Source organism: Hoplias malabaricus, chromosome 3, assembly GCF_029633855.1.
Source record: "Hoplias malabaricus isolate fHopMal1 chromosome 3, fHopMal1.hap1, whole genome shotgun sequence".
NCBI classification, from domain to species: Eukaryota; Metazoa; Chordata; class Actinopteri; order Characiformes; family Erythrinidae; genus Hoplias; species Hoplias malabaricus.
Genome location: NC_089802.1, coordinates 45522563 through 45541599, shown reverse-complemented (window position 1 = coordinate 45541599; position 19037 = coordinate 45522563). Strand labels below are relative to the sequence as shown.

Sequence of the window (19037 nt, the reverse complement as noted above, 5' to 3'; positions counted from 1 at the left end):
TTCCATTGCTCTATTTTTTCTTTTTGACTTATTTTTTTTTCCACCAGTTCTTTCTTTTTTCTTTCTCTTTATATTTCACTCTTTTTTCTGCCATTCTCTCTCTCTCTCTCTCTCTCTCTCTCAATCTCTCTTTTACAATTTACAGTCATATGCGAGTGGTGGCTATAATTGCTGTTTTATATTTTGATTTTCCCTGGGAGATGAATATTAAATACTATCAAGTGTCCCCTCCGGCTGTGTATGAGGGTGTTAGGGTCTGCAGGGTGTTGCCTTGTAGAATTGTTCTGAACATAGAAGTGCTCATTGACTGAACTGGGCTTAACTGTTCTGAAGGGTTTTGCATGGCACATGTGTTTTGAGCTGTTGAAGCTCTATAATCAGTGTGATTGGTCAGAACATGGATACAGTACAGGAGATATTGTGAATTAGAGAATGGTTGTGATTGGCCGGATGCTTGGTGTGGGTGTTTAGATGGTTGACAAATATGTCTTGACACTGTTTCACCCCAGGGTTTCTGTGTGTATGTCCACTCATTTATCACTGTAACATTCTGACACATATTAATGCACCAGAGACGCATTTTAACATTGCGTGCGTTGCTGTATTAACATGGAATTCCATCATTTTAGAAAATATTTACAGCATGTATTTGTTAAGCTTTAAATCATGTCATTCACAGATGATTATTTTAATGAGAAAATTGCAGTAAATCCAAAGAAATGTTTTCTTTGGATACCGACTTTCCTTACAGTGATTTTCGTGTTTCATTCTGCCGTGAACGGCTTTCAAAAATGTGTCCAAGGCTACAATCTATTCCCATTCCCAGAAACAATGTATCAAACATCAGGCAACATATTTGTAGCTATTTTTTCTACTAACTTTCTGTATGGAAGCTTTTAGAGGGATGGCCTCATAGGCATCACATACTCAAATATTTCTCACAGAACTAACAACCGTTGACATCATTCAGATTTTTAAAACTGGAAATGAAATCAGACATTTATGTAAATTAGATGTTTTTTCTTTATTTGGACCCTACATATATGTTGTGGTAGAAACATTAGAATACTACAGTGGGTAACACCAGTGCCCAAAATACTTCAGGCTTATACTGGGGTTTGATTTGCAGCTTGGGTAAGCACATTAGGCCAAAGCCAGTCCCTAATATAATAACTCATTTTCTTTCGTCCTTCTGTCACATCTTACATTATTGCGAATGATAATAGCTTTGGGTAATAGCATCTGCTAAATATCATAATATGTGAATGTAAGCGCTATTTTTAAGCACCAGATAAACTCCACTTCAGACATCCTGTATAGGAACTTACAGTCACCTAATCTAGCTACTCACAGCTTGTTTGAAACCTTCAGTTGTTCAGGTGGGTGTATTTGTGTGAGCAACTTGTTGTGCACCAAGCTTTTACAGTAAATGCCATGGCCTTACTGACACGTGCAGTGGTTAACAGGAGCGCTGAAGGTGTAGAAGAAAAAACCCTTACAGGTCTAAGTTTAGCAACTTGTGAGAGATAGAGAAAGAAATAGAGAGAAAGAAAGAGTCCCATCAGTCAAAAGCAGGGCCTCAGTGGCCGACCCGCTCCACCACATCTGACAGGTTTCAACACTGTAACTCTTCTAACAACAGCAGTTTGTATATTCTTTTTAGTACAGTTAGATTCCGACACCGTTTCTCAGTCTGATGTACAGATTTAGAAATTCGCAGAAGAATAAATTTGTGTGCGGTTTGGCTTTTAGCATTTTTACATCAGAACAGGAAGTGTGGGACATATCAGTCTCAGGGTATTTTAAAGGGACATTCCACAGCTTATGAACATATTGATTATTTTTCCCATGCAGCTGCAGTCATCCCATTGTTTGGGTTTATATTTATCTCCTAATCCTTATAGTATTGGATGAACGGCAGGAGTCAGGAAACAGGTCAGATACAGGGTTTTCCAGTGTCTCAGCTATGAACTTCCATTTTATTTGATAGAATTTTGATGTTGCGAACTGGTAGGTTTGTCTTATTATTAATAATATGTATTTATTTAAACTTTAAGCAGGAAAGAACCAATTTTTCTGGACAGTGGCAGTTTGGACGGCCCCTACATGCACTTGGGGATACAGGAGGGAGAGGAAAATCAAACAGTGATGTCAATGATGCAGCCCCTAAAAACAGTGTTGGGTACAAGGCTCTTCCTCTGGTTGTAGAGGGATGACCTGCTGTTGTATTTGACAGACAGTGGCTGCACCAAAGAGAGACCCAGTAGAGCTTTGTAAGTGATGGCACTACAGCTCTACTCATTTTTCTGGGTACTTGGTTCATTTTCCACTACCACAGCTCCCCGTCGAAATTTAGCTGTTGATGTCACAAAACACAGTCACTAATGGAAACAGTGGGTTTTGGAACCCACAACAGCAGTGGCAGTAACGTTAAGCGTTGTTTACTCCTCTTGTATTCGCTTGGTGTTGTTTGTGACAATTTTACGAACTGCCGTTGAGAGTCCGATAAAAACAAATGTGAGGTTGGAGCTTGGAGATGGTTAGTTTGTGCGTAATGTGTGCACAAGACATCTCTCTCTGTCCAATCACTGCTCTGCAATGTTCACACAGTCTCCCTACCATGAGCGAGCAGATACTAAAAACAAAAGTGCCTAGTTTCAATACCAGATTTGCCTCATGGGAAAGCAAAAAAGTTCTGTATTGTAGAGTTGTGTATTGTATGTTCCTTGCAGTGGAAAAGCACCATAAGGGAGAGCCTAAAGGAATAACTAGCTCAGCAGGAATGCTGGGTTATGTGTCCACAAACATTTGGCCACGTAATGTATATTTGGAGAAAGTGTACGGTTTATAAATGTGTAAATATGTAAAAGTTTATTTTGCTGAAACAGTCCTTTAGGGGCAGAAAGGCAGAGAGGGAGATGGACATGGAAAGAAATTGTCTGTAGCTTCTACTTCTTTTAAATTGAATGTTTTACATGTTCATTCTGATGATTCAGCTGCAGTGCATTTGTAATGAGGGAGACAGAGAGTGAGGGAGAGAGACAGAGAGACAGAGAGTGGTACTGGGGCAAGCTCGAGGCTCTAATTAGCAGTGGCCAGAAGCATCTGTTAATCTTTACACTGCGATCTCCGCGTAGCCGGCTTAATGAAACAGAGAAGTACAAGTTGCATGGGCTGAGATGTCTCTGTGCAGCGCGTGTGAGTGTGTTTGGCACGGCGTGCTGTGTGAATCATTAGATGCTGGATTGCTCTGGCTTGCCAACCCTCCCGCCGCTCGTGTTTTCCCGAGCCCTCGTCACACACGGCGCGGTGTGGAGGGGATTCCTCACCGCGGGGCTCACACTGTTTGATCCCATCACTCCTGCAGTGCTTAGAGCTGGAATCCTTCACACGCTCATAGACTCCTCATAGAGCCAGCACAGCAAAACGCTTCAGGGACATGGCATTTAACTCACTCGCTCCCTCATTCCTTCCTTCCTTCATTCGGTCATTTATACTCAGGTGTGGGAGAATGTGAGAAAGGTATTTGGAAATCCAGATGAAAACATATTTGGCCGGTGCCCTGGGACCCGTGGGTCTCTTTCTTCTATGGTCTATAACCACGTTGTTTATTGGAACTTGAGCAGCGCTCTCCAGGTCTCAAAGCGGCATGAATCTACACAAGCAGGACGTCATGAATGCCTTTGTGTGAAACTCAGGGTCTCTTTAATGTTATAATATTCATCATGTGCAGTTCACTAAAGACAAAAAAAACATTGTTTTCTTAAAGACCCCCTCCAGGGAAAATCAAGGTCTTTACTTGGTTAGTTGTTTATATGATAGAAGATATTTCAGAAGTGCAATCAGCTGTCAGCGCCATGACTGAGCATTCAAAGATAAAGATACATGCAGCTAGGGTTCCTTACATCATAAACCTAAAGAACCAATCCTGTCAACCTGTGAGCTGCAGGCAAGAGGTGGGTGGGGAAAGAGGTAGGGGCTAATTGCATATTAATGCTTTCTTAGAAATAACTTCAAAATATGTCATGTGGAGTTGAGCTGAGTGGTTAGGGGTTTCATCAATGACAGGAGGGGGACTTTAAATAATTCCTAATCTTAATTTCTAGCTGTCAATGGCCATGACACTGAACTGTCGTCCCTGTTCCCGTCCTCTTTTTCCTTCTGTCTCTCTCTCTCTCTCTGTCTCTCTTTCTTTCTCCCTTTCTTTATTTGTTCACCCTCTTTTTTTATTTTATTTTTTTTGTGCCATCACATTCTACCTTTCCATACATCTCTCTCTCTCTTTCTCTCTGTCTCTCAATCACTCTGTCCCTTTCTCTCCTCCCCCTCTCACTCTCTCTCCTCTACAGAACAGATACAGTGTAGGAGATCGTGCTAGACTGTACAGCGGTTTGCCCGTGAGGCCCAACCCTGACGGGAAAAGACTGCCCTCTTCAGGGGTGAGACGCTCAATCTTTCTCTCTCTCTCTCTCTCTCTCTCTCTCTCTCTCTCTCTCTCTCTCTCTCAACCCTCCTGTAGTCGGTAGGCTCTTTCTAGTGGTGGTTTTGCGGTCAGAAAGTTGCCAGGCAGAAGAGTCATGTGATTGACTGACAGCTAGCACAAGTCCCCATGACCAGCAGCATCCCAGTGGAGTCACAGTTTACACCCACGATAGTAGCCTCCCCAAAGCTCAACACACACACACACACACACACACAGAGATCATGAGTCAGTGGGACAACCCATGTGAAGAGATCTGAGTGAGTGATATTGTCAGTGTCCTAACCCCTGATCTACATAATAAGAATTTAACTTATAGAAGAGCCTGCATCACTATCAGTCAATCTGTAAATTATCGAGCTACTGTGTTTACTCATGGTCTTTTTTTATTTCAGAGTATGTTATTAATCTCATATTACATTTGCTTCCTTTGTGTGTGGAAGTCCCCGTTAGGCCTGAAAGTATGATGCTATCTTATTATTATGACTGCAGACCTTGATAGCTGTTTGCTACAGTAACAGCTTCTACTTTTCAGGACAGGCTTAATAACAGGCTTAATAAAAGATAGTGCAAGTTTCTTTCAGGAATGTTCTTCAGTTTAGAGTCTGCATCACTTCTTTCTGCCACTAGCCTATAGTCTTTTAGCTAACGATTGGCATTGAAGATGCTGAGTTTATGCTCGTGTTTAGCAGCCCCAGAGTGTCCCATTCTGGTGGGTCAGTGCTTGTCTGTGGAGATGACACAAGTTGTGTGCTTACATTTGGAAACACAAATGTGCAAAATTACCAGAACTGTCTGAACACATGATCGTACTTAAAACACTGGACAATTCTGAAGTACTGCAGTGTTAAACCGCTGCTATAGCTGGCAACCTGTGAATGCGCTAAAGTGCAGGAATAAGCTCCTGCTGGAGGCCCTTATTTGCTTGAGCTGAATGTTATTTTTCTTATCACTGTGCATTACTTTCCTCACGTGAACGTGACCTGAGCTGAACTAGTTTTGCGCTTCATCACCAACCACAAAACATTCAGTGTTATGAGGCTTAGGAAAAAAAAAACACTTCAAAGATTTCTCACTGAAGCTCCTCTACTCTCTGCATGTTGAAGCTTTGCTTGAATTTCTGTAGCCATTTTGGCGCAATCTCTACAACTTCCATGCCTCCATTTTGTATGTGAGCAGCAATGCATTTAGACACTGCTTACACCTACACGCACAATCTCTCTCTCTTTCTCTCTCTCTCTCTCTCTCTCTCTCTCTCTCTCTCTCTCTCTTTCTCTTTCTCTCTCTCTCTCTCTCTCTCTCTCTCTCTCTCTCTCTCTCTCTCTTGCTCTCTCACACAAACACACACACACACACACACATAAAGACACATATAGCACAAGTGCAGACACACACCCTAACACAGTTTTTTCACCACCTGGGGAATAAAAGTCCTTACGAAGCATTTTTCACATCCACACACCAATGACTCATCACCAGAGTGACAGTGTATGACATTCGGTAAGTTCAGGAGTTAATAACTTTAGTTCTTCATTTTCCTTCCCCTTAAATGAACCTCCATTCTTAATGAAATAATAATAAAACTAAAAATCATACTCATTAAAAACATTATCAAGATTTTACCTGGACTTTTTTTTTTTTTTTGCAGTGCATTTCCCTACATCCCCCCCACGGATAGAAACTGAGACAATGGAATAAAGTGTTCCCCTTTTTTTTTTTAAACAAAGTCTCTGTAACTATCTTCCAGTTCTCTGAATTATCTTTTCAGCTCGCTGCTGACTCGAATCTCCGGCAAACGCAGCGCTGTGTGTGGGTTCGGTCTTTTTTTTTAATTATGAAAGAGACGGTATTGATGTTTCAGAAGGCGCCTTCTTAAATCATTTATCACCAGCAGAGTGCTAACTGAGCACTTCCTACAACACGCTGCCCAGTGCTAAAGCCTGCTCTCATACCTTATCTCCAGCCTGTATCACGACTGCTGTCCTGCAGACCACTCCACACAAATCAGACCAATGAGAGATGTCAGAGTCTGAGAGAGACTGAGTGAGAGTTGTTTATTTTAACAGCAGATGTATTTTTACATAGAGAGAGAGTGTTTTTCTCGCAAGTAAAAGTTAATTTACCCTCTAAAGTTTCTTATTTTCATGCAGAAAAACAGAATGAAAAATAACAACTTTTTTTTTTCTTCTTCTCTTTTATTTTTTTATTTTTTATTTTTGCTTCCGGAAGCATGTGCACACACATTTCCATATGAATATGTTTTTGAAATTATCTCCCTTTTATCAAACATCTCCTCTTTCCTCTTCTTTATGAAGTCTAACCAGAGCGTCTGCAATGGTTTAGCACAGAGCAACCACTTAAGCAGCTTTTAAAGGAAATGTGTCGTTTTCTTTTTTTTTTATTACTTTTTTCTTTCTTTCCGCTCTAAGCAAGCCACCCCCCACACCCCCCGCCCCACCCCTCTCACTCGCGTCAGGTGTTGTGGTGGAGTGTGGAGGGGGTTGGTGTGGGTGGGGGTGGGGGTTTAAGGCCTTTGTTCAGTATCTCTATATCACCCCACACAGGGTTCAGTTAAAAATGGGTTCAGCTGAACATCCGCAGCTTCACCAAAAAAAAATAACCTCCCACCCTTCTCTGCAGCTCACCTTTGTAACACATGTGCACACACACACACACACAACAAACACACACTGACATGTATATACACACAGACTCATGCAAAAGCATGCTTGCTAACAAATGCAGTCACACTGTACAGAACCTTGCAAAACCAGCACACTCACACACACACAAACACACTCACACACCTACACACACAGACATGCACATGCTGGGTTTATTTCAGGATTTTATTTCTCAGAAACCCGCTTTTCTCTTCCTCACCCCTTCCTCTTCCCCCTCCCCCTTTTCTGGTAAAGGGCACAACTTAAGGCTCCATGCTATCGCTATAGCAACTCCACAGTGGCCTTATCCTTAAGCACAAGGTTCAGCATGCACAGCCATGACTGCCAACCCCGAATCCAAAGAGAAGGGCCAATGAGATTACGGCCGCCACAAAATATAATCTCACATTTCACCGGCCCGCAATACACTCCATAATGCAGTGTGCTAACATTAGCTCACTTCTTAATGCAGAAACAATGGTAATAATCTGACATGAAGAGCCATGGGCAGATTGCTGTTCTAATGGCTGAGTAAATACATCATAATACACTCTTATAAATGAGGTTCCACCAGCGTTCTTTGGTAAAAAGCCTATGGGTATTTATAGAACCATTACAACTCAAAGAGCCATTCGAATGCTGAACCCTACCGGGAGGAGTCTCCGCTGATTCGTTCTGAGAATTGGGCGATGGCCCCTTTAACTCATTGAAACCTGCAGTCTGAGTTACAGAACGTCCATTTTGGCCACATATCAGTTCGTACCATTCAGGGCTTTCCTTGTGCTCTCACTGTATATAAGAGATACAAGGCTTCCTTTATTATTGGATGCACTGTGATTTTTTTCAGAGGGAGTGTGCAAGCCTGTGAGCTGACGTTATGATTAAGAAATATAAAGCTGAATACATTTTCGTCCCTGTAATTATTTTAGAATCAATGCCAATGAGATTATGTGTGGCGGTTAGAGCTTGCTGTCAGATGCTGTTTTGAATAGAAGCAATGTCCCAGGCCTGCTGTCCCAGGACTATTTTTAAGGTTTATGATGTGATCAAGATGAATTATTGATATCTGCTACCTCTCCCTCTCTCTCTCTCTCTCTCTCTCTCTCTCTCTCTCTCTCTCTCTGTCACCCCCCCTCCTCTTTCTTTCTTGTTTAAGCATCATGCATGTGTACTGTCCCCTTTTCCCTTGTGGTCATGTAGTTAAGCCTTTAACTCTGCTCTTGGCTTATGCCAATGGCTTGAACAATGGTGTGCAGGAAAAGCTGTAGTCAAATGCAAATAAGAGCAGAGTGCTGGTATCCACTGGGCAAACCAGCCAGAATAGGAGTCTTTATTATAATAATGATAATAATAAACCACAGTGAACAAAAAATAGGGCACAGTGTGCAGTTACCACTAACATACAGCCTTCCATTAGAGCTGTGTATCCCCAGCTTATCTCCAAGAAGCATTAACTTAATCTTCTGGAAATAAGATATGATTTGTTTTTTTTTTTACTTTTTATTTTTTTCTTCTCTCCCTTGCCCTTCTGCATTGACCGGAGTGTCGGGTAACACCAGGTTAAATTTAGGTTAATTGGAAAGACTGCTTTTCTCAGCTTGTTGTGATCAGAAACCAAGACGGAATGCAGAATTATGGCTGAAGGCATATTTTCAGGGACCTTTACTGATGCTTCAGCTCTTAGAAGGTTCTCAGAGACGTCAGGGATTTTGTAGGTTATTTATGATTGTCGAACATCGTGAACTATGTTTATATTCTGTATCGACCTGTTTGAGTATTCACTGCTAACAAAAGCATATATCAAATAGCATATACAGAGAAACCTTGACTTACGACTGAATCAGTTTACAAATTTTCCGAGATATGAGCAGACGCTCGGGCGATTTTTTTTGCTTTATGATGCGAGTCGAGATCTGAGCGAGCGAGCTTACGCCACCCACCACTAGGTGGCCCAGCGAGCATTCAGTGCGCTTAGCTATATTGCTGTGCAAGCATCTCTGCCGTATCGCTGTTTATTGTAGCTTTCTAGCATTAAGTGTGTAGCGAGTAAGTTAAGAAAAACTTCCCCAACCTCCTCCGCCAATCTCCTCCACCTCTGCCAGTATCTGATCTTCAAGGTAAATACACTTAGAACCAGTTTATTTCTTCACATTCCCTTTAATTTGTATATTATTATTTTTATACATTATTTGTTACTCATAAAGTAAATTCTCTTATTTAAAAACACGTAAAGAAATTTTGTGTGGTTTTGGGGGCTGGAATGGATTAATAACATTTCAATACATATTAATGTTGAAATTTAATTTGATATACGAGCAAATTGAGTAATGAGCTAGGCCACAGAACGAATTAAACTTGTAAGTCAAGGTGTTACTGTATAGTAAAATATTAAGGATGTTTGTTGTCATAGCATATAAAGCAGAAATGTTTATTTATTTATTTTGTAGTTATGAATTGTGAGTGACCACGTTGGCCAAAATAGTCTTTAAAAGGATTCAGAGGGTGAAGTTGATTGGGAGCCGGTTGCGGTAGCTCTGAATGAATGGCTGAATATCAAACTAACATCTGCGCTGACGGAGGCCTGTGGGTGTCGGGGATAAAGGAAAGAATTTCAGTTTTAAGTTTAACCAGACTAACAGGTGCTTCTCTTTTGGCCTGTGTGTGGTCAGTATTCCTTATCTAATGCTAGCAGGGTGCAGGGCCTGTTGTTTTGTGGCCAGAGGGTGTGTGTGTGTGTGTGTGTGTGTGTGTGTGTGTGTGTGTGTGTGTGTGTGTGTGTGTGTGTGTGTGAAAGGGCCTGCCATAGTGAGGGCAGTAGTCTGGCACCACTTTTACTATCTTTCTTCCCTCTGAAATACCATCAAACCCATCACTTTCAGTGTTTTCCTTTCATCCTGACCCTCTACTCTCATTTGCTGCTTCCTTCTCCCTTATTCTTCACCTTCTGCCAGGAAAAAATGACACATTTCTCCTTTTTTTTTTCTCCCCCCCCCCCCCCCCCCCCCTCACCTTCCCAACAACTCCTTACCTCTCCCCCTCCCCCGTCTGAATCGGAAGGCTTGCATAGTCAATTACTTTGGATTTTTGAGAGATGGAGTGAGTCGGGAGTTGCCATATTTTTGTATAATATTAATATTTCATAAGCGCCATTCTAGGCTGCATATCTAAGAGAGAAGGGGAGCCTATTAGATTCTGCAGCGGCGGGACATTATTCAGCCGGCACACAGGAATATACAGCAGCTGCAGCTGCTAGTCATTACAGCTAGTGCTCTTTATTTTTATCCTGATTGAGGTGAGGGAAAAAAAAAAGAATAAAAAAAAAGGTGGAAATGATGAATACTGTACTGGCAACCCTGGTGTTGTTTGATGTGTCGAGTTCAAGTTCAACCACTCGAATGTGCGGCGTGTTGCCAGATCGGAGTGTGCAGAGACAACAGGTACACATCGAATAAGAGGTCACATCCTTGAAAATCTGCCACAATACAAAGACTGTTGCTAATGAATTGGAAGCGAGTTAAAGGGCCCATGTCCCACATTTTCTGATACGCACTTATGATGGTGGTAGAGTTTTAATGTATCTAAAATAGATATAATTCATTTTAACATGATCATTTTCCAACAGGCTGTTTTTGTTATGATGTCTTTAAGATGAATATTTGCAAATGACCTGTATTTTGAATGGCTGCCCTGTATAGGGACTTCTTCGAGAAGCATAATTATACATTACTCTTAATACTCAGAGTGAAAGTGTGAGACTAACCTGCTGCAGTCTGAATAAGCGGATACAGTACCTGTAAATGTGCTATAACATGATAAAACCAGTGGATTCGATATGAGTTGTTTGTTTCCGTATATAGAGAGTGTAGATGGAGGAGTGATGAATAATAATGTTTACACACAGCATTAAACACTTTAATTTTAAAACAGCAAGGGATTTTTATTTTTTACCTGATCCAGGAACTTTAAATGCAGCCTTGGGCCGTTAATCAGAACGGAATTGAATTGGGCCGAGTGGACGGAAAGCAGCGGAACAATTCGGAAAAGAGGAAAGGAAAAGGGGAAAAACAATCGATGTTGAAAAATGGAACGATTGATTGAACTTGCTCGCTGTTGTTTCTCAACCAGATGAGATAGATATGCACCATTGCAAACACTCATGGGTGGCTTTGTGGAAAGACAAACACACACTCCTGTAAATACACACACACAAACACATGCACAGATGTACAAAGCAAACACACACTAATGCACTAGCCTCAAATGTATTAATGTAGTCTGCCAGCTTTCTGTGAAATTCAGATGCAGAAAAGGGAGGGGGGCATCTCTCTCTCTCTCTCCCTCTCTCTCTCTCTCTCTCTCTCTCATTCTGTCTCACTCTTGAAAAAACTGCCATCTATCTATTAGTGTCCTGTAAATATTACATGAGCATTGGATCTAGCTTTGGCACGATAGCAAAACTGAGAGAGAGAGAGAAAGAGACAGAGAGAGAGAGAGAGAGTATTATCTTATTCCAGCACTCCTTGTTTATTGCTACTGTTCATGACCTACTTCTATCCTTCCCTAGTCAGCACGGCACACTCCAATCTGCCCCCCATCTCAAACGCCCGTCCCCACAGTACAATTACCGCGCGAAGAGAACCCAAATGGAGATGTTTGTACTAAATAACACACGTGTAATTAAGACCTAATGAGCTCTTGTCACTACGGAATGTGCAATTAGACTGGTAATAGAAAATCTCTGCTCAGAGCTGAGAGAGAAAGAGAGAGAGAGAGAGAGAGAACAAATCAAAGCCTGCTTAAAGGAATAGTTTAGCTAAATATATTTTATCCCTTTCCCAGCTGTCCCTTCACCTCTAATATCGTCAATAACCAGAGATCGGTATTAAATAGTTACATTTACTTATTTGAATTATCAGTAGATTTTTACTTCCTTGAGTATTTTTAGATATTCATGAGAGTTTTAGTTCTGCTCAGGAATATTAATCAAAACCGGAGCAAAAAATACATATTGAGTTTTACGTTGGCAGCATACGGCAAATGAAAACAAAACTTTGAAGCAAAATAATGTAGAAAATATTACAGTGGTTAGAGTTTGGTGTAGTGCATGCTGCTCACTGAATAGTACTCCTTTGCCGTGTCCAAAACTGTTTCCTATTCACTATATAACACACTATTATTTTCAATGCACTCCTAACCCAGGACGGCACGGTGGCGCAGCAGATAGTGTCGCAGTCACACAGCTCCAGGGAACTGTCTGTGAGGAGTGTGGTGTGTTCTCCCTGTGTCCGCGTGGGTTTCCTCCGGGTGCTCCGGTTTCCTCTCACAGTCCAAAAACACACGTTGGTAGGTGGATTGGTGACTCAAAAGTGTTGGTAGATGTGAGCGTGTGTGTGTCTGTGTTGCCCTTTGAAGGACTGGCGCCCCCTCCAGGGTGTTTTCCCGCCTTGCGCCCAATGATTCCAGGTAGGCTCTGGACCCACTGAGGCCCTGAACTGGATAAGCGCTTACAGATAATGAATGAATGACTCCTAGCCCACAATGCACCACAAAAGGTATTGTACGACCCATGTACACTAGCTGACATTAATGGATAGTGAAAACTCATAATGTACAGTGCTGTTTGGTAAAAAGCCACATGAGGAAGTGTCTGAATGTAGTTCCCTGTAATAGTGCACTCTATAGTCTGTACAGTGTCTCCAGTAAAATACTACAAAAGCAGTCTTTAGGCATCAAACATGTCTTGTTTTTTTTTTAACCTTACTTTAGAGCAATAAAAATATTTAAAATCCCCTCTGGTCTTCTGTAAAAGCCCTATAAAAATCTCAGTTCATCAGAATGGCATTTTTAGAAGAAAAAACAAATCCTAACGCCTTAAATGTGTTTAGACGTAAAGCCACACCTTCACCTTCATTAAGGATCTATGAATATGCAATTGCCTGTGGCTATAAAGCCCCACCCCACAAGGCGATGTGAATAATTCCTTGGGTTTATGACGTAAGAAACCCTAGCTGTCTGAACCACGGAAATGCTCAGCCATGGCACTGTCTGCTTATTCCATCTTGTGAAATGTCTTTTAGCTTGAACATCAGATTTTCATTTTGCAGTTCCACTGCAGGGTGTCTTTAAACATTTAAGACAACGTCATTTGAGTTTAACAAAGCATCAATACATCAGCACTACTTTAGCAGCGATGGGAGAGATTAATCTGTCCTCTGTGACCTCCTGAAAACCCAGCAGGAGCCTAAAAGCATAGGATACACTATTGTTTAGCATTCCTTCAGCTTTCATAAACACATCTCTCGCCGAGTTGGTTTAAACATTTGAAACGAGAAGGTTCGCATGGCTGCTGGAGTGGAAACTAATAGGATCCCAGTATGAACAGAGAGCTCCTACAGGGCTGTATTTACTCATTCGCAGCTCTGTCTGATTACGTTTGTCTTTATTGGAGTTAAACGCTGGCGAACTCATTGTCAGCTTGACCTTGTAGTGAGCCGTGGACGTCTTTTAACTGACCGCTTTCCTGTGCGGGGGTATTAATATGACACTGTAGTCAGGTTGAACATTAGAAATATATTCGTGCATTGTACATTATTATTATTGCTCTAGGAGCAAAGAGCGATATCTTATAATGTCATTTGTGTAATAGTAAACAAGTCTGACAGTAATGAAAAGCCATTTGTTTAAAATGTGTGGGGATAAATGAACTAAGGTATGAAATGCATATTTCACACACACACACACCTGTGTCTAACACACACACACACACACACACTTTCCATCAATTCCGCAACTGGATTGATGTCCTGGGCTTCTGATCACGTCTGTCTGAAAGAGAGGCATTCACATTGACGAGAGAGGATGGGATCTCTCTCTCTCTCTCTCTCTCTCTCTCTCTCTCTCTCGTCCTCTCTCTCTCTCGTCCTTGCTGTGTTGGGTATGCTCTCTATATGAAATGGTTTGATGAGTCTGCTTGTAGAAGATGCTCTTTGTTGCGTCCGCTGGGATTGGCCTTGAGAGACGTGCCTTTGTTGTCCTTTAGATCTAATGCATGCTGCTCTAATAGATTTAATGGTAGCCGATGACAAGGTTTACAGGCTTTTATATCAAACACATGCACACACACTCTTATGTGCACTCTCTCTCTCTCTCTCTCTCTCTCTGTCTCTCAAACAGACACACACACAAACACATGCACAAACCACACACACACACACGCACACTCTTAGTATGGACTGTAATTTAAAAAAGCTTAATTCCCTGAAATCCGAACCAATCACTTTGATGCCAGTGTTGTAGCTTCCACCAAGGGCCTGGCAAGCATCAAGGCTTAAGCAGAGATAGGGCCACTCTTTTTTAACCCCTTAATATTCCAAGCCTATTATGTCATGAGGGCTGAAAGATGAATCGTTTTTCTACTGCAGTCGCCATGTTGCTAAGAGTGCAGTTTTCCTATTGCAAGAGCTGCAGTTATTACTTTAGCCTATGTCATCAACGGTGTTGGTTTATCAAGATTTAAGCAGGGACATTTAACCCTATAACAGCTGGTGAACTACCTGTAGACAGACTGTACTCGGCTCGGTTGTCAGCATTCAGTCTTCAGTTGTTTACAAAACCCAGATGCAAACATGGAGTGTGTTTATGCATCGACACAATGTCTGTATCTGCCATCACCGAAATTTGGCACGTCACGTCCGGTGTGCGGTAGTCTTGAGGAGGCTAATTTGCATATTGCAGCTTTTTGCATTATCACTCGTGCAGCGGTATTACATCGCAGTAATGCTTAACCCCAACTGATTGGGTGTGCTACGGGGTGATGGAATAGCTTCTGATATCACTGTAATGCGTTGGACCAGTACTTGGGGTCCAGAACATCAGCACTAGTCCTCACTCATATTCTTTTGCCTGGTTACCACCAGATCCTCTCAGGAATGTCCCAACATCTAATGTAATGCCTTCTGAAAACAGTGGGTGTTACTGTAGCAACTGAAAATAACTATTCATACTCTTGGTTTCTGAAGAAATGTGGGTGTGTGTGTTTCAAACCTTTGTCCACATAGTGTTCACATCTAATCAACAGTTTGGAAAATGGAATATTGAAATGATCTGGTTTCTCTGTAAATGAATAGCAATGGGCCTTAAAAGTTCTTAATGAGTGCTCCACTCAAATAACCCACAGCACTCCATCAACAACAGTATTAAACTGAAGTTATTATGCATCTTATTTGTCACAGATTGGCTACTCTAAAAATTCCATAGGTGTGAGTGTGTGTATGAATGTGTGAGTGTGTGTGGCCCTGCGAAGAACTGGTGCCCCCTCAAGGGTGTGATCCTGCCTTGCGCCCAATGATTCCGGGCAGGTTCTGGACCCACTGCGGCCCTGAACTGGAAAAGTGGTTACAGACAATGAATGAATAATTTATAAATGAGTGTTAAATATGGTATATATTCGCCATGGGTACTTAAACATATGAGCAAAACTGTCATTTGGAAATCCCAGTAGAATTGTATCGTGGCTCAGATATTGTGATAATATATTGTTTGACTTCTGGTTCCCCACCGTCCTTTAATACCTCTGCACTACAGGGTTTTCAAATGCTTTGAATTTTCTTTTGCTTTTGTGACGGGCTATTTTCCAGCCCTACGCAGCATCTCTTATGTTTTCCTGCATGTGACAGATGTGGCTGAAAAATGCTTGCTAGAAGCTCTCATGTCAGCACTTTCGTGTAATTGCTCGTTCCCGAAATTAGATTTTGGAATCTTGTTACTCTAAATCTCTTCTCACTTTATAAACCTAGTTAACTCCAGGCTTTGTTCTGTCCTCCCTCTCTCTCTCTGTCTCTCTCTCGCTCTCCCTCTTTCTGAGTGAACTGAATTGGGGAAACAGGGCGATGAATGAGGCCGCATGAGTGCGATATCCAAACACTGAGGAGTAATTAAGACCAGCAGATGATGGCGAATGATTCTCCAGTGGTTGCCTTGATTGCTCACACATACACACACAAACACACAAACACACTCACAAGAACACCACACACACTCGTGCACACACACACACACACACACACACACACACTCTGGGAGAGAGTGTAATTTGTGAAGGTGTCTGCCGGAGTCTCCATTTGGATACATTTGCATGTTAATTAAAGAGGCGGTTCAGCTGTTCTGGCTCATTTCTTCAGCCTTAAGTCCATAAAGAAACAATGATCATTCTCCTCAGCGGAGCAGTGTGTGTGTGTGTGTGTGTTTAAGTTGTGTGCTTCTTTGCTTGAGTCAACCTGTGATTCCTCAGGTATAACCATGCAGTCACAGTTTCTGTGTGTTTCTTAGAAGAGCCAACAGGACAGAACGAATTTGAATCTCTCTCTCTCTCTCTCTCTCTCTCTCTCTCTCTCAATTTCTCTATCAGGTGTTTGATTGGCATGTTATTAGTCATACTGCAGGACCACATTGAGGTGTCAAATTCCTATAGAGAGAGGGAGACAGAGAGAGAGAGAGAGAGAGAGAGAGAGAGAGAGAGAGAACTGATGGAGAAAAAGGAGACTGATAGAAAAGAGACACAGAGAGAGAGAGAGATAGAGAGAGAGAGATTGTAGTGGTGTGTTTGTGTGTGTGTGTGTGTGTGTGTGTGTGTGTGTGTGTGTGTGGGGTGCTCTCATTTCAAGCGCTAAATTTAAACCAGACATGAGAGTGCAAACACACACACACACACACTTATAATGTACCATTTCATGTGGCTTTTGTTAAGAGAAGTTGCTGGTGGCAGCCATCTTGTTGTGGAGGTGTTGCTCTCCAATGTCACACTCACAGTTCACACCCAGCCAACAAATGTAAGAGCATTAGGACACCTGAGCAGAAACACAAAAATATACAGCTCTACACTTGTGCCAAAGGAGCTGTGCTCTTATCATACACACACACACACACACACACACACACATTTCTGTCTAGGACTCGCTAATTACATTTTTGCCTGTACTAAAAAGTAGGGCAGCACTTTATGGACAAAATACAGTATTGTAATCACTCTGCAATCTTATGACCGCACGAAATGTATAATTCTTGTTGTGGTGAATTTAACCCTTTCATATCAATGTCTTTCTTAAAGTCTGTTCTGTTTTCTTAATAACAGGATATCACAATACTTTCATTGCATTTATTTGACGTAAAACTGGCACGTCACGTCCGGTGTGCGGTAGTCTTGAGGAGGCTCATTTGCATATTGCAGCTTTTTGCATTATCACTCGTGCAGCGGTATTACATCGCAGTAATGCTTAACCCCAACTGATTGGGTGTGCTCCGGGTGATGGAATAGCTTCTGATATCACTGTAATGATTTGGACCGGTACTTGGGGTCCAGAACATCAGCACTAGTCCTCACTCATATTCTTTTGCCTGGTTACCACCAGATCCTCTCAGGAATGTCCCAACATCTAATGTAATGCCTTCTGAAAACAGTGGGTGTTACTGTAGCAACTGAAAATAACTATTCATACTCTTGGTTTCTGAAGAAATGTGGGTGTGTGTTTCACACATTTGGCCACATAGTGTTCACATCTAATCAACAGTTTGGAAAATGGAATATTGAAATGATCTGGTTTCTCTGTAAATGAATAGCAATGGGCCTTAAAAGTTCTTAATGAGTGCTCCACTCAAATAACCCACAGCACTCCATCAACAACAGTATTAATCTGAAGTTATTATGCATCTTATTTATCACAGATCGGCTACTCTAAAGATAACAATGAATTAATGATAAGCATTAGTTTCAAATGAGCATTAAAGTACGGTCTAGCTTTTGTTACATGGTTCTAAAGTGAGTGTTCAGAGTTAACCTGCTACAGTTTTGCCTTTGCACCTGTTTTTTTCATTCCTCTCCAAGAAGGAAAGAAGAAAACACATGCTGCTGTTTTTGGCTAATATCTGTAATCTCAGGCTTTTGTCTGCAAATTACATAATAAACACAAGCAGTCAGCTGCTGGAACGAACACACACACACACACACACACACACTCACATTTGATCTGGTGAGAGGCTGAAACATTCCAAGCTGTGTGTTCTGGCCAAAGCCCGAGTGTTAATCACTCCCTGTCTCGCGCCTCTACACACACACACACACACACACACACACTTGGATGCTTTCAGACACACATATGCACACACACACACACACACACACACACACACACACACACTGACTGGGCTGCCCTGCTGTGTCAGAGGTTGCCCTGGGAGTGAGTGGTAGAGCTAAAGGCCGTTCTGCCCTTTTAGCTACACTGTGTGTGTGAAGCGTGTGTGTGTGGGGGTGTATATGACACAAGGCTCTGCTGGTGTAATTAATGCTTCCATGTTTCTGACACCCCCTGCAGTCACCTTACGTGACACAAGTGTATTTCTCTCTCTCTCGTTCTCTCTTTCTCTCTATCTCTCTCTCTCTCTCTCTCTCTCACACACACACACAAACACTTATACACACACATTGTTCCACACCCCTGACTGGCCTAATTACCCCTTAGCTAATGAACTGTAATTACAACTGTAGAGCTATGGGAGCTTCTGAGAAAACTCTCTCTCTTTCTTTCGCTCTCTGTGTCTCTCTCTGTGTGTATATGTATGTTTGTGTATATATATATATATATATATATATATATATATATATATATATATATATATATATATCAGCAGAAATGTAGGACTGACTATAGAATATTAATTAATTCAGTACTTCAGTTCAGTGCTGTAACAAATCTGCCCTGAAGTTGAACTCTGTGAAGTCATGTTGTATGTTTCACCCTGTGGGGAAGTTTGGGAATGATTGCCTATTTTTAGATGTTTCTTAGATGTTTATATGTTTAGATGTATGTATAGAATAGCTCTTAAAAGGCTTGAAAATACAA

At 41.7% G+C, this 19037-nt stretch overlaps 1 protein-coding gene across 3 annotated transcripts in view; it reads left to right on the top strand.

Annotated features, from left to right (window-relative positions):
• tox2 (TOX high mobility group box family member 2) overlaps positions 1–19037 on the top strand; it is a 131168-nt gene that overhangs the window by 44193 nt on the left and 67938 nt on the right. For 2 of the 3 annotated variants that reach the window (XM_066665425.1, XM_066665427.1), the window contains exon 2: positions 4350–4439. The exons of the other annotated variant lie outside the window; for it this stretch is intronic. In XM_066665425.1, coding sequence (XP_066521522.1) covers positions 4350–4439 — 90 coding nt within the window. The remainder of the gene's footprint in view (positions 1–4349; positions 4440–19037) is intronic. 3 annotated transcript variants of the gene reach the window in all.